Raw genomic sequence first — 16,995 nt, forward strand, 5'->3', positions numbered from 1 at the left:
AACAGGTAGGTACTCAACTGATTTTAGATTTCATAAATGTTTGTAACTATTCAGCTTTGTTTACCATGTCTACAAAAATACATTAGCGGCCTAAAAATTATCGGACTGAAACGTATTGGAAAATAATTAATCCGATAATAGTTTTCAAAGTTATCTGAAAAGCTAATCTGATAATGAAAACATTATCTTCAATAATTAGCGGTTAGCGGAACTGTGCCCATCACTGCAATTAAACTTGTGTTTTTAGTTTCTACTTTAGATTTGTTCGCCAATTTTATTGATGGTACTAATATAGAATGTTCAGAAAGCATTTCTTTCATTGTATAACATTCTTAATTAAATGTATGAATAGTTTATGGAAGCAGTTATTGTGACAGACTGACTTACATGGCCCATGGACTCTTACCGGTGTTCCACTCGTTGTTGCAGCTTGCCCAGGGCAACTTAGAATTGAAGGAGAATACAACGTAGAGCAAAGCCCAAGCTAGAATTATGATGTAGGTCATACAGCCGTAGAAGAGGATCAGCAGCTCACCACAGCCAAGACCTACAGACAGAAATTAATGTAGGTTGCTTTCTGTTCCATATAACAAAGTAAACATTCATTCATTCGCTATAACCGCTAACTCCAATCATGGGTCATGGGAGAGCTGAACCCCAACCCAGCAGTCAGAGGGCTAGAGGCAGGGTATGCCCTGAACAGGACCAGTCTATCTCAGGGCACAAATTCAAAGTATCATTCCTAAGGGGGAAAAAACATTGTGGATTTTCTGTTATTTTGGTGCAATTCTGCTGTCCTTTTTCATTCACTCATTCATTTTTAGCCGCTTATCCAGGTTCGGGCCATGGTGGCAGCAGAGCAAGCAGCTCATTTCACACTTCCCTATCCTCAGCCAAGTCCTGGAGCTCTTCCTTTAATTGTGTTTTTCTTTTTTTTTTCATTTTTATTTTAATTTATATAGCGCAAAATCACAACAGAGTTGCCTCAAAGCACTTCACACAGGTAAGGTCTAACCTTACCAACCCCCAGAGCAACAGTGGTAAGGAAAAACTCCCTCTGAGGAAGAAACCTCAAGCAGACCAGACTCAAAGGGGTGACCCTCTGCTTGGGCCATGCTACAAACATAAATTACAGAACAATTCACAGAACAATTCACGGACGAATATACAAGAAATGCTATTGGCGCACAGGACAGGAGGGTTGCGAACACAAATACAACTCCCATCTCTGGATGGAGCTGCACCTTAAACAGAGAGAAAAACACAGAATCAGGCATCTCAAAGACAAAAAATACTGTATAATTTGCCAGCATTAAACAACAAGAAAAACAGAAGAAATACTGAGGCGATTGCCGGCCACTAGCCCTAAACTTCACTAAAAGACCCAGAATTTAGGTAACGTTGAGGCCGCAGCCCGCTCCAATTACTAATAAATTAATTAAAAGAGTAAAAAGCATAAAACAAAACTGTACCAGTATGCTAGCCATATGAAAGGGAAAATAAGTGCGTCTTAAGTCTGGACTTGAAAATCTCCACAGAATCTGTTTTATTGAAGTAGGGATATCAGTCCACAGAACAGGGGCACGATAAGAGAAAGCTCTGTGACCCGCAGACTTCTGATTCACCTTAGGGACACAAAGTAGTCCTGCACCCTGAGAACGTAAAGCCCAGGATGGTACGTAAGGTTTAATTAGGTCAGCTAGGTAGGGAGGTGCCAGTCCATGAATAATTTTATAGGTTAGTAACAGAACCTTAAAATCCGATTTCACTGGGACAGGAAGCCAGTGAAGGGATGCTAAAATGGGTGTAATGTGGTTGTACTTTCTGCTTCGTGGCTGCAGCATTTTGAACCAACTGGAGACCCCTAATGCTAGACTGCGGTAAACCAGAAAATAGAACATTGCAGTAGTCCAATCTAGAAGAGATAAATGCATGGATCAGGGTCTCAGCATCAGCCTTAGACAGGATGGGACGAATCTTCGCTATATTTCGCAGGTGGAAGAAAGCAGTCCTAGTAATATTTCTAATGTGGAGGCCAAAGGACAACGAAGGATCAAAAATTACCCCATGGTTCCTCACTTTGTCAGTGTGATGTATGACACACGAGCCAAGGCTGAGCGTTAACTGGTCAAATTGATGCCGATGTCTCACCGGACCAAGAACCATCATTTCAGTCTTATCAGAGTATAAAAATAGGAAGTTTCTAGACATCCAACTTCTCACTGCTGCAAGGCAATCTTCTAAGGATTTTATGTGAACGAGATTACCAGCAGTTATGATTGGGGCACTCCTTCTGCTGAATCACCTTTAAATTATTTACACATTATTCACTTCGTGTGTTTTAGGAATCCGCTAGGTTGCGTAGCTACTAGCTCTTAGCCGATTTAGCATGGCGGCTTCTCCTGTCTCACCCGCACTTTTCTGCTCTGGGTGTGAAATGTTTAGTTATTCCTCGGCCTCCTTTAGCAGTAACGGTACTTGTAATAAGTGCAGCTTATTCGTAGCTTTGGAGGCCAGGCTGGGCGAATTGGAGACTCGGCTCCGCACCGTGGAAAATTCTACAGCTAGCCAGGCCCCTGTAGTCGGTGCGGACCAAGGTAGCTTAGCCGCCGCTAGTTCCCCCCTGGCAGATCCCGGGCAGTCGGGAAAGCAGGCTGATTGGGTGACTGTGAGGAGGAAGCGTAGCCCTAAACAGAAGCCCCGTGTACACCGTCAACCCGTTCACATCTCTAACCGTTTTTCCCCACTCGACGATACACTCGCCGAGGATCAAACTCTGGTTATTGGCGACTCTGTTTTGAGAAATGTGAAGTTAGCGACACCAGCAACCATTGTCAATTGTTTTCCGGGGGCCAGAGCAGGCGACATCGAAGGACATTTGAAATTGCTGGCTAAGGCTAAGCGTAAATTTGGTAAGATTGTAATTCACGTCCGCAGTAATGACACTCGGTTACGCCAATCGGAGGTCACTAAAATTAACATTAAATCGGTGTGTAACTTTGCAAAAACAATGTCGGACTCTGTAGTTTTCTCTGGGCCCCTCCCCAATCGGACCGGGAGTGACATGTTTAGCCGCATGTTCTCCTTGAATTGCTGGCTGTCTGAGTGGTGTCCAAAAAATGAGGTGGGCTTCATTGATAATTGGCAAAGCTTCTGGGGAAAACCTGGTCTTGTTAGGAGAGACGGCATCCATCCCACTTTAGATGGAGCAGCTCTCATTTCTAGAAATCTGGCCAATTTTCTTGGATCCTCCAAACTGTGACTGTCCAGCGTTGGGACCAGGAGGCAGAGCTGTGGTCTTATACACCTCTCTGCAGCTTCTCTCCCCCTGCCATCCCCTCGTTGCCCCATCCCCGTAGAGACGGTGCCTGCTCCCAGACCACCAATAACCAGCAAAAATCTATTTAAGCATAAAAATTCAAAAAGAAAAAATAATATAGCACCTTCAATTGCACCACACACTAAAACAGTTAAATGTGGTCTATTAAACATTAGGTCTCTCTCTTCTAAGTCCCTGTTGGTAAATGATATAATAATTGATCAACGTATTGATTTATTCTGCCTAACAGAAACCTGGTTACAGCAGGATGAATATGTTAGTTTAAATGAGTCAACACCCCCGAGTCACACTAACTGTCAGAATGCTTGTAGCACGGGCCGTGGCGGAGGATTAGCAGCAATCTTCCATTCCAGCTTATTAATTAATCAAAAACCTAGACAGAGCTTTAATTCATTTGAAAGCTTGTCTCTTAGTCTTGTCCATCCAAATTGGAAGTCCCAAAAACCAGTTTTATTTGTTATTATCTATCGTCCACCTGGTCGTTACTGTGAGTTTCTCTGTGAATTTTCAGACCTTTTGTCTGACTTAGTGCTTAGCTCAGATAAGATAATTATAGTGGGCGATTTTAATATCCACACAGATGCTGAGAATGACAGCCTCAACACTGCATTTAATCTATTATTAGACTCTATCGGCTTTGCTCAAAAAGTAAATGAGTCCACCCACCACTTTAATCATATCTTAGATCTTGTTCTGACTTATGGTATGGAAATAGAAGACTTAACAGTATTCCCTGAAAACTCCCTTCTGTCTGATCATTTTTTAATAACATTTACATTTACCCTGATGGACTACCCTGCAGTGGGGAATAAGTTTCATTACACTAGAAGTCTTTCAGAAAGCGCTGTAACTAGGTTTAAGGATATGATTCCTTCGTTATGTTCTCTAATGTCATATACCAACACAGAGCAGAGTAGCTACCTAAACTCTGTAAGGGAGATAGAGTATCTCATCAATAGTTTTACATCCTCTTTGAAGACAACTTTGGATGCTGTAGCTCCTCTGAAAAAGAGAGCTTTAAATCAGAAGTGTCTGACTCCGTGGTATAACTCACAAACTCGTAGCTTAAAGCAGATAACCCGTAAGTTGGAGAGGAAATGGCGTCTCACTAATTTAGAAGATCTTCACTTAGCCTGGAAAAAGAGTTTGTTGCTCTATAAAAAAGCCCTCCGTAAAGCTAGGACATCTTTCTACTCATCACTAATTGAAGAAAATAAGAATAACCTCAGGTTTCTTTTCAGCACTGTAGCTAAGCTGACAAAGAGTCAGAGCTCTATTGAGCTGAGTATTCCATTAACTTTAACTAGTAATGACTTCATGATTTTCTTTGCTAACAAAATTTTGACTATTAGAGAAAAAATTACTCATAACCATCCCAAAGATGTATCGTTATCTTTGGCTGCTTTCAGTGATGCCGGTATTTGGTTAGACTCTTTCTCTCCGGTTGTTCTGTCTGAGTTATTTTCATTGGTTGCTTCGTCCAAACCATCGGCATGTTTATTGGACCCCATTCCTGCCAGGCTGCTCAAGGAAGTCCTACCATTATTTAATGCTTCAATGTTAAATATGATCAATCTATCTTTGTTAGTTGGTTATGTACCACAGGCCTTTAAGGTGGCAGTAATTAAACCATTACTTAAAAAGCCATCACTTGACCCAGCTATCTTAGCTAATTATAGGCCAATTTCCAACCTTCCTTTTCTCTCAAAGATTCTTGAGAGGGTAGTTGTAAAACAGCTAACTGATCACCTGCAGAGGAATGGTCTATTTGAAGAGTTTCAGTCAGGTTTTAGAATTCATCATAGTACAGAAACAGCATTAGTGAAGGTTACAAATGATCTTCTTATGGCTTCGGACAGTGGACTTATCTCTGTGCTTGTTCTGTTGGACCTCAGTGCTGCTTTTGATACTGTTGACCATAAAATTTTATTACAGAGATTAGAGCATGTCATAGGTATTAAAGGCACTGCGCTGCGGTGGTTTGAATCATATTTGTCTAATAGATTACAGTTTGTTCATGTAAATGGGGAATCTTCTTCACGGACTAAAGTTAATTATGGAGTTCCACAAGGTTCTGTGCTAGGACCAATTTTATTCACTTTATACATGCTTCCCTTAGGCAGTATTATTAGACGGTATTGCTTAAATTTTCATTGTTACGCAGATGATACCCAGCTTTATCTATCCATGAAGCCAGAGGATACACACCAATTAGCTAAACTGCAGGATTGTCTTACAGACATAAAGACATGGATGACCTCTAATTTCCTGCTTTTAAACTCAGATAAAACTGAAGTTATTGTACTTGGCCCCACAAATCTTAGAAGCATGGTGTCTAACCAGATCGTTACTCTGGATGGCATTTCCCTGATCTCTAGTAATACTGTGAGAAATCTTGGAGTCATTTTTGATCAGGATATGTCATTCAAAGCGCATATTAAACAAATATGTAGGACTGCCTTTTTGCATTTACGCAATATCTCTAAAATCAGAAAGGTCTTGTCTCAGAGTGATGCTGAAAAATTAATTCATGCATTTATTTCCTCTAGGCTGGACTATTGTAATTCATTATTATCAGGTTGTCCTAAAAGTTCCCTAAAAAGCCTTCAGTTGGTTCAGAATGCTGCAGCTAGAGTACTGACGGGGACTAGCAGGAGAGAGCATATCTCACCCGTGTTGGCCTCTCTTCATTGGCTTCCTGTTAATTCTAGAATAGAATTTAAAATTCTTCTTCTTACTTATAAGGTTTTGAATAATCAGGTCCCATCTTATCTTAGGGACCTCATAGTACCATATTACCCCATTAGAGCGCTTCGCTCTCAGACTGCAGGCTTACTTGTAGTTCCCAGGGTTTGTAAGAGTAGAATGGGAGGCAGAGCCTTCAGCTTTCAGGCTCCTCTCCTGTGGAACCAGCTCCCAATTCAGATCAGGGAGACAGATACCCTCTCTACTTTTAAGATTAGGCTTAAAACTTTCCTTTTCGCTAAGGCTTATAGTTAGGGCTGGATCGGGTGACCCTGGACCATCCCTTGGTTATGCTGCTTTAGACGTAGATTGTGGGGGGGGTTCCCATGATGCACTGTTTCTTTCTCTTTTTGCTCCGTATGCATCACTCTGCATTTAATCATTAGTGATCGATCTCTGCCCCCCTTCACGGCATGTCTTTTTCCTGGTTTTTTCCCTCAGCCCCAACCAGTCTCAGCAGAAGACTGCCCCTCCCTGAGCCTGGTTCTGCTGGAGGTTTCTTCCTGTTAAAAGGGAGTTTTTCCTTCCCACTGTTGCCAAGTGCTTGCTCATAGGGGGTCGTTTTGACCGTTGGGGTTTTTTATAATTATTGTATGGCCTTGCCTTACAATATGGAGCGCCTTGGGGCAACTGTTTGTTGTGATTTGGTGCTATATAAGAAAAAAGTTGATTGATTGATTGATTGGGCTATTAGTAAAAAAAAGTAGAAAAGGGGGTGTTCACAATAATAGTAGTGTGGCATTCAGTCAGTGAGTTCGTCAATTTTGTGGAACAAACAGGTGTGAATCAGGTGTCCCCTATGTAAGGATGAGGCCAGCACCTGTTGAACATGCTTTTCTCTTTGAAAGCCTGAGGAAAATGGGACATTCAAGACATTGTTCAGAAGAACAGCGTAGTTTGATTAAAAAGTTGATTGGAGAGGGGAAAACTTATACGCAGGTGCAAAAAATTAGAGGCTGTTCATCTACAATGATCTCCAATGCTTTAGAATGGACAAAAAAAACAGAGACACGTGGAAGAAAATGGAAAACAACCATCAAAATGGATAGAAAAATAACCAGAATGGCAAAGGCTCACCCATTGATCAGCTCCAGGATGATCAAAGACAGTCTGGAGTTACCTGTAAGTGCTGTAACAGTTAGAAGACGCCTGTGTGAAGCTAATTTATTTTCAAGAATCCCCCGCAAAGTCCCTCTGTTAAATACGAAAGACGTGCAGAAGAGGTTACAATTTGCCAAAGAACACATCAACTGGCCTAAAGAGAAATGGAGGAATATTTTGTGGACTGATGAGAGTAAAATTGTTCTTTTTGGGTCCAAGGGTCGCAGACAGTTTGTGAGATGACCCCCAAACTCTGAATTCAAGCCACAGTTCACAGTGAAGACAGTGAAGCATGGTGGTGCAAACATCATGATATGGGCATGTTTCTCCTACTATGGTGTTGGGCCTATATATCGCATACCAGGTATCATGGATCAGTTTGGATATGTCACAATACTTGAAGAGGTCATGTAGCCTTATGCTGAAGAGGACATGCCCTTGAAATGGGTGTTTCAACAAGACAATGACCCCAAGCACACTAGTAAACGAGAAAAATCTTGGTTCCAAACCAACAAAATTAATGCCTCGCAGATGTGATGAAATCATGAAAAACTGTCGTTATACAACTAAATACTAGTTTAGTGATTCACAGGATTGCTAAAAAAGCAGTTTGAACATAATAGTTTTGAGTTTGTAGCGTCAACAGCAGATGCTACTATTATTGTGAACACCCCCTTTTCTACTTTTTTTTTTACTAATAGCCCAATTTCATAGCCTTAAGAGTGTGCATATGATGAATGCTTGGTCTTGTTGGATTTGTGAGAATCTACTGGTACCTTATTTCCCATGTAACAATAAGAAATATACTCAAAACCTGGATTAATCTTTTTAGTCACATAGCATTGCTATTATTCTGAACACTACTGTATGAGTAAATTAAGTCAGTTTCTTTCTTTTTCTTCTTTTCTTTTTTTTGGTTTCATGTTGAGTTTTGTAAATGAGGGAATATTCTCTGACCGCTTCATGCAAACGCTTCATGTTTTCAGAGCAGGTGCGCCATTGAGTATTCAAGAGGTGAAACGTCAGCCACTGACCCAACAATAAATAAATTTATTTAATTCTTTCATCAAAACATCAACTCTAGGTTTACATCTCAGATGTACCTTCTGGCAAATTGTAGCTGAACTTTCGGGTTTTCTTTTTAAGAAAATCCTCCTCTATACAACTTCATCATGAAGCTGTATAACTGGGGAGACAAAAGATTATCATGTAAAATCAACAATAATGATAATAATATTCAAGCAAACAGAGCTCTGGTATTGGAATAATATCGGTATCAGCAGATATCCAAATTCATGACCTGTAGTAATACTGTGAGAAATCTTGGAGTCCTTTTTGATCAGGATATGTCATTCAATGCGCATATTAAACAAATATGTAGGACTGTTTTTTTGCATTTGCGCAATATCTCTAAAATTAGAAAGGTCTTGTCTCAGAGTGATGCTGAAAAACTAATTCATGCATTTATTTCCTCTAAGCTGGACTATTGTACTTCATTATTATCAGGTTGTCCTAAAAGTTCCCTGAAAAGCCTTCAGTTAATTCAAAATGCTGCAGGTAGAGTACTGACAGGGACTAGAAGGAGAGAGCATATTTCACCCATATTGGCCTCTCTTCATTGGCTTCCTATTAATTCTAGAATAGAATTTAAAATTCTTCTTCTTACTTGTAAGGTTTTGAATAATCAGGTCCCATCTTATCTTAAGGACCTCATAGTACCATATCACCCCAACAGAGCGCTTCGCTCAGACTGCAGGCTTACTTGTAGTTCCTAGGGTTTGTAAGAGTAGAATGGGAGGCAGAGCCTTCAGCTTTCAGGCTCCTCTCCTGTGGAACCAGCTCCCAATTCGGATCAGGGAGACAGACACCCTCTCTACTTTTAAGATTAGGCTTAAAACTTTCCTTTTTGCTAAAGCTTATAGTTAGGGCTGGATCAGGTGACCCTGAACCATCCCTTAGTTATGCTGCTATAGACTTAGACTGCTGGGGGGTTCCCATGATGCACTGAGTGGTTCTTTCTCTTTTTGCTCTGTATGCACCACTCTGCATTTAATCATTAGTGATTGATCTCTGCTCCCCTCCACAGCATGTCTTTTTCCTGGTTCTCTCCCTCAGCCCCAACCAGTCCCAGCAGAAGACTGCCCCTCCCTGAGCCTGGTTCTGCTGGAGGTTTCTTCCTGTTAAAAGGGAGTTTTTCCTTCCCACTGTCGCCAAGTGCTTGCTCACAGGGGGTCGTTCTAACCGTTGGGGTTTTTCCGTAATTATTGTATGGCTTTGCCTTACAATATAAAGCGCCTTGGGGCAACTGTTTGTTGTGATTTGGTGCTATATAAATAAAATTGATTTGATTTGATTTGATGTAGCGGGATCAGATCAGAAGTGGAAAAAATGTGGATTGGTGCATGCCTAATTTAAATATGTCTCCAGCTGACATGTCGCTGAACTGCCAAACATTTGCATCAGCAAGCACATGGTGGGCAGCACTGTGGGTTAGTGCCTCACAGCAAGAAGGTCCTTGGATTGCTTCCCGCCTGGTCCTTTCTGTGTGGAGTTTGCAAGTTCTGCCTGTGTGAGTGTCCTCTGGGTGCTCTGGTTTCCTCCCAATTCCAAACATATGCTTATTTTGGGTCTGCTCCTTTCTCTACCGCTGAACAAAAGAGTCTCTACATTTGGAGGTGTAGCTGGATTGTGTTGAACTGTTAATTAGGATGGGTTAAATGCACGGAACAACTTTTGTTGTATGTATGTACAATGACAGTAAAATCCCTTCTTCAAACATTTATTGACACAACATACCATACACTGCATGCACAATTATTAGGCAAGTGAGTATTCTAACCTGATCATTTCTATACATATTTTTCAGCTCCAAGCTATATACGTAGCCTCTTAAATATATTACCCTGTAACAAACAACACAAACAGTGCTGTAAAGGACCATAAGCCAGGTGTTAAAGAGCAAACTTCCCTTTCCCCCAAATGACATGAACAACACCTTCTCTCTACTTGTATCACCAGACAACCCAATCTCATGGCATGTCATGATTCAGCAGCACAAAATATACAGTAATCTATTTGTTCCTCATATTGTCACAAAAAGTGCAAAATCTTCATCATAGGAGCACAAATGTATTCTAATTCATTGCGTGACGGGTTCACCTAATTAAAAGTGCAGCGGGTGAGTCGGGGTGGTTATGGTTAGGGTTAGGGGAAGGAGTAGGGTTAGGTTATGGTTAAGGTTAGGGTTGGGGGTAGGAGTAGGGTTAGAGAGTTTAAGAAAAACCCTGTGACGAAAATTTGAATCATTTCGTGACAGGAGGACGAAAAAAAATCGTGATACTGCAGGCTGCTCCAGAGCAATTGATCACCTGTGTGAGCTTCTCAGCTCATTAGGAGGATAAGCCACAAATCAAACACTGGCAACGGATGTTAAACTGTGATGATGATGATGACAGGCCCCTGGTGAAACTAGCAGGAGGGTCACTGTTTGAAAAGCAGCTCGTGGTAGCTTCTGACGCTTTTCCAGCATATTTTGGGTTAGATTTACATATGTGCCCTAACAAGCCATATGAAAAGATACAGGATACTCTCCTGCCAGAATTTGGTCTTGGATTGGTAAAATTCTCTGGGCGACATCATCTCCACGTACACCTCACAGGCTTGAAGTAGGGACAGTAGGTCAGTTTCTGATGGGGTTTTAACAACTGGGCCTGTCAGTTTTTTCAGACATATGATGCATTATGATGAACATTGTCTCTTAGGTGGAGGTTCTCCAACTTCCATGACTGTCACACTTCAAACTTAGTCAGCCAAATTTTAATGAAATGTTGGTTTACTAAATCTACACACCGGGGGCAGAGGTAGCCTATTTTTAGGGGTGCTCAAGCACCCCTAAATATATTTTAAGCACCCCTAAAAATATATACATATATATGCTTCTATACCACTATTTTTTTAAACAACCTATTTCAAGCATTATGCCAAAATATGTATTACAAGAACACAGTAATTTGATCATCTCCCCTTCTTGGGCAAATGGTTCAATCCACGAAGCGCGCCTACATTTATCTCTCTCTCTCCATCCGCAACTTCGTCTGCTCTGGCATGTGTTTGTGTCGTGTGGTGCTGCACAAAATGCTGGTCATTTAGCAGAGGCGCTGTCCTATGAGCGCTGGTGGTAACCTCGCCCAGCCGCACTGTCAAGTGATTGCCAGGCGACTGTCACATTTGCGAGGTATTTATTCACAGTTTACGTCTCTGAATGTGAAGAGCAAGTGCAAGTTTCTGAAAAGTGCTTATTTTACTCACCTAGCTAGCTATCGCAAAACACAGTATAGAGGGTTTTCATGTGACGTATCGGTCACGTCATTTTGTGTCCCGTGGCCATTCTGGATTACCACGCGGTGGCCGCTGTGTTACGCTATGTACGTGCATTTGGCGAACAATTGCAGAAGCTTCAACGTCGGTGTGAAGAAGCCTCACGGCACCGTGGCGCTGAGAGAGATCCGCCGCTAACAGAAATCCACTGCTACCAGAATTCTGTTTTATTTTATTCGGCCATAAAATTATATAAGAATACATAAAAATACTGCCGAGGATAACACAAGAACGCTTCCAATACGGATGCTTATTTACATTGTGGTCCTCGAGCACCGAGCTGCTGATCCACAAGCTGCTCTTCCAGCGCCTGGTGAGAGAAATCGCTCAGAAATTCAAGACCGACCTCCGCTTTCAGAGCTCCGCTGTGATGCTCTGCAGGAGGCCGGCGAGGCTGACCTGGTCGGCAGCTTCCTAGTTCGCAATATCGCAGTGTGACACTGTCGGCCAGTTCGTTACATCAACAGCAGTGTACCATCTGTGTTCTCCATCCAGCCTTATAGTGGAGTGCTGCTGTAGCTGTACTAAACCAGGTCCTCCTACACACGGCACTAAACCTCACTGATCATAACAACTGCAACTACTGTATTTTTATGACTTACAACGTGGATGTGCGTGCTGCCAGAAAAACCGAGACATCAATAACTTTGTAGAATAAATAAATGAATAGCCAAAACTAAAACAATCTAAGTAATGCCTAAAACTGTCTAATGTAATTGAAAAGTGATACCAGGGTGAGTGTTCTGTACTAAGTACTATGACATAATAATCTGTTAAGATGAAATAAAAAAATCTTCAATAACTTTACGCTCATAAGACTAATATAAAAACAAGGATAATATACTGTACTCAGCCTCTGAATATTTCAGACCTGCTCCTAAGTTGCAATTACTATTTGCCCTCAACACATTAGGAGTTAAATTATTTGTTATATAAACTGCACCAGAATGCAGGAATTTTATGTATGGGCCGTTATCCACTGCTAATATGTGTTTTTTTTTATCATTCTGACAATGAATGCAGCTTTTACAATCAATGTTTTCACTCTGAAATCATGGGAAATTGTATTTCTGGACATCTAGATTTTAAAATTTTTAAAAATGTGCTAAGCACCCCTAAAACTGGAAGTCTAAAATTGCCTCTGCTACACACTATCACAAAAAAGATGCAAGCATGCAGGTTATTTGTAAGACAGGTAAAGAGACTGACATTTGCCAATTTGAGCATGTGTTAATAACAATACATCCAGAAACAAGAAAATTTCAGCTACTTGATGCCAGATGTACTGAAAATAGATAGTCTAAATATTGTGCGCATATTTCAAAAGCAGTGCGATGATGTTAAAAAAAGTCCTGGTCGACAATGATAATAAATTGATCCATTTCTTTTATTAAAAAGAACAACCAGTAATTATTAATCATACAGTGCCACCGGTGGTGGGCACAGCTAACCAAAAAGTTAGCTTTGATAACAGCTAATCAGCTAACTGAAAAGTTATCTTTTATAAAACTAAACCGATAAACCACCCAAAAATTTATTGAAAGGTACAGCTAACCGATAACTTTCAGTATTGTTTCCGGTACACTCTCAGCTACTATCAAGCCGATTTTGAGTTTCAACACCACGATCACAAACCCAAACAATGAGTCACCACTTGTCTTTGTGCACCCCGCCAACTAGTAGAAGCTACTGTTTGTTACGTATAGTGCAGCAGTGAAGCAGTTGAGAGGAGTTAAGCTCAACTCTACCGCAGCAAAAGGTGCCTGACCACCAGGTTGTCACAAAAAAAGTCATTATTCCTCAACAGCATGTAGCAGTCCCCCTATGAGGCAGAAGCCTTGGAAAATAAAGTAGTTTTGACTTATGGTTTTGATTTATAAATCAAATTAATCTGGGTAGAATAACTCCATTAATAACTCCATTACAATTCTGTCATTTGTATAAAGTTACAATATAACACATATCTTTTAATTTTACATAATGCACTAATTCTGAAGTCTTGTAACAAACACACAGATGCCAAAGGGATTATGGGAAAATGAGTCTCCACTAATAGCGATTGGTTGACTCATTCATTCTATGTAAAAACCAACACGTTAATGTGACGTGTGTGTTGGTTTACATATAAATGTGCTTTTGTAAAATATGCCATTTTATTCATATGTAAAGCAAACAAAAAAGCCATTTGCAAAAGCCAAAAGTCAAGTTGTGATTAGACAACAGGGGATGGATATAACCGGGGTCAAAATGCATATAACACTGCCATCTACTGGCACCCAGATGCCCAGACCCTAACCCATAATCCTTTGCACGCCAGTTGCTGTGGTTTAAACAGCACAGAGAGAATCCACAACGACAATTGTAAATGAACATTATACAATCAAAATGTACATTTTTATTTCTTTTCATCAGCTGCAGCAAGAGGCTCCAACAACTCTCTGACATGCAAAGGATTATGGGATATCTCAATACTTAGGGCAAATACTGCCATGAACACTACTGGCCAATAGATGGCAGAAGAGACCATGAAAACTTGCCAAAACAAATTGTCCAAGTAAATAGTCTGTGTCTGCTACATTTAATCTGCCTGGAATTGTCGTGAACTTTTACCCATAATGCACTGGCACTGCCAAGGCATGTCCATGCTAAAACCTTCAAAATTAGTGCAATACTTTAAAACTAAAACATATAGCTGATATTTTCATTTTATAAAACTTCAGACGTGATGTTAATTTAAATAACATGTCCGGCATTAGTTTGGTTAAAATTTTAACCATAAGTTAAAACTGTATGCCTCTGAATGACTTGGGTGATATTGCCAGCAAGTTAGTATGGTGTCAAAACAAATTTTTTTTCTTCTATTTCTTCTTGTTTTCTTCTATAAGTAGTTTTTCTCTGATTACAGAGGACAGAGTGGTTTCTCCTCAAACCAGCTCTTCTCTGTTTGCAGAGAATAGAACTGTACATCTGCTACAATACATTTAACTGATAAGCAATAAAATCTTTGATATCAGACTTCACAAATGTATTAACTGTTAAAGCTTTATTCACTACACCTGCAAAAATATGTTAGCAATCTAAAAATGATCAGACCAAAATTTATCGGAAGATAATTGGTCCGCTGATGGTTTTCAGAGTTATCTGAAAAGCTAATCCGATAATGAAAACATTAGCTTCGATAATTAGCGGTTAGCGGATTAGTGGAACTGTGCCCACCACTGAGTGCCACATAGTACTATATGCTGCAGAACCCTATGAACAGCGTATGGAAGCTCACACAGGTCCTAATTTGTGCTAATTTATGTTGTGCACGATTAAGCACTTCAGAGTTAGTGTAACTGCCATGGAATAACCTTTGTGTCATATTCTGCAAATTCACAAAATGTACACTGTTTCTCAAATTTAGGGTGAGGGTCAGCATTTTGGTGCATACTATATAGCATTAGATAGAGGAATGATACACATTTTGATGTCTAATAAGTCAAAATTGCATGATTAATTTACCTGTTAGACCTAAGAAATGATGGTACACGGAACAAAAACTGATCACTTTTTTGATCATTTTGGTCTGTTTTTTTTTTTTTTTTTCATTTTTCAAAAACCCTGCAAAATATTGTCATATAAAGGGCATCATACATTCAGTTGGGTCAGTGTGCATTGTTTAGAACTATTTTTGTTTGGATTCCTGTACTGATTCAGCCATTATTGGACTTTTTTTTTTTTCACAGTAAAATTGTTACTTTACAAAGGAAATTCCTAAATTTGGTTAAGTCAAACACATTTTATCAGACTACAACCATCTTTTCCATAAACTATATAAAATTCCTTATCAAACCACATAGGTTGTACTTTGTTCTACCCTAGGTTGGGGTTACTCCCCATTTTAAGCCTATTTTGAGAAATGACCATAGAACTATTCAGGAAAAACCCAATAGAAATGCAGTCCAATTACCATTTCCTTGCTTATTCTTCTCAATCCAGTTACACCATAACAGAAAACAGAGCTGAGAGTTCAGAAGCAGAAATCCTGCAGTTTAAAAGGAAAGAAAAGAATAAAATACCTTCTGCCAGTGGGCAAAGCTTCCTCCAGCAGGTGATGGCCCCCTCCTGTGTGTACTGGCCAATAGTGGTTTCCAACAGGAACAGGGGTACACCACAGGTCACCGCAAATACTAGATATGGCACCAAGAATGCACCTGAAATCCAAAAACATCACAAAGATGTGTAACCTGTCACAAATTCAACAGTGGTGAGTCCCATGTTTATTTACCGCCTCCGTATTTGTAGCAGAGGTAAGGAAATCTCCACACATTGCCCAGGCCGACAACATTCCCTGCTACAGCCAAGAGAAACTCCACCTTACTGGCCCAGTGTCCTCTCTCCAGTATCTTCATCTTTACTTTTCACACCACCTTCTTACTTCAACCTACCTAAAAGCTGTCAGTCTAAACTCTCTCTATGAACTTTGTCAGTATATTTGATTTCTTAATCATTATATCATGGATTATATCTTGTGCAATGATTAATGACAAGTTAGTTAGTTCTTGGTGAAAATGTTATTTTCTGACAAAGGTATTTCTGTTGAATCTGTGTTTGCCTGTTGGAGGGCCCAGGGCCAAGCATCAGCCCACCACCTTTTTTAAAGAAAGTTGGTTAAACATCTGTCTGAAATTAAACTAAAATACATTTAATGATTGAGAAAAGGACAAAAATGGACAGTCAGGTGAGCTATTTGTGACATATTCTTTATTTGTGATGAAATTAGACATTTATTATGAAATTGGCATTCTGATGTACATGATATTGGCCATGCTCATGCATTGGCCCATCCCCTCTTCAGGCAGAATTTTGTGTAGAGAGCCCTGGCCTCTCTGATGAGAGAACTTGCCAAACCCTGCATGATGCCAACAAAATGTTTTCTGTGGGTACCTGGAAGTTCCGCTTTAAAGCATGAAAATTGCTGCTCTGGGTGTTGCCATGTTCTCAGCGCTTACTCTGTCTACTTCATGGCCAACTCATATTTGAATCAAGATCTGGACTGTGGTGAGACCCTGCATGAGCTGGATGGGATAAACGAAGCCCATCTTCAAGTCCATACCCAAGCTTAGCTAATGAAAGTCAATGAAAAGCAAAAAAAAAAAACTAAGTACTGTACAACAACAATGAATACAACAAAAACACAGTGATCCTTATATTGACTTTGACTTCTGTTTCATTCCAAACAGCCAGTCTGGAAGGAGACTAGTGAGGGAAGCCACCAGTGTCTCCCCTTCCATGTTTCAACAACTGCTCTTGTGATCCATTGTCTTCTCTAACTGATTAACCAACCATTTTACATCTTATCCAGCTGCCTCATTGGTATTTGCACCGAATCACTGGGTTCCAGTATTGACAGAAGCTGTGACTGGGTGCACTGGAAACTTCCCTCATAA

General features: G+C 40.3%; 1 protein-coding gene across 1 annotated transcript in view; it reads right to left on the reverse strand.

Annotated features, from left to right (window-relative positions):
- LOC117508274 (sodium- and chloride-dependent GABA transporter 2-like) overlaps nucleotides 1–16,448 on the reverse strand; it is a 527,846-nt gene extending 511,398 nt beyond the window's left edge. The window contains 3 exon segments of the mRNA XM_034167957.1: nucleotides 407–547; nucleotides 15,625–15,759; nucleotides 15,834–16,448. Coding sequence (XP_034023848.1) covers nucleotides 407–547; nucleotides 15,625–15,759; nucleotides 15,834–15,957 — 400 coding nt within the window. The 5' untranslated portion in view covers nucleotides 15,958–16,448.
- Between the last annotated feature and the right edge of the window lie 547 nt (nucleotides 16,449–16,995).

This window comes from Thalassophryne amazonica, chromosome 4 (assembly GCF_902500255.1).
Source record: "Thalassophryne amazonica chromosome 4, fThaAma1.1, whole genome shotgun sequence".
Classification (NCBI taxonomy): domain Eukaryota; kingdom Metazoa; phylum Chordata; class Actinopteri; order Batrachoidiformes; family Batrachoididae; genus Thalassophryne; species Thalassophryne amazonica.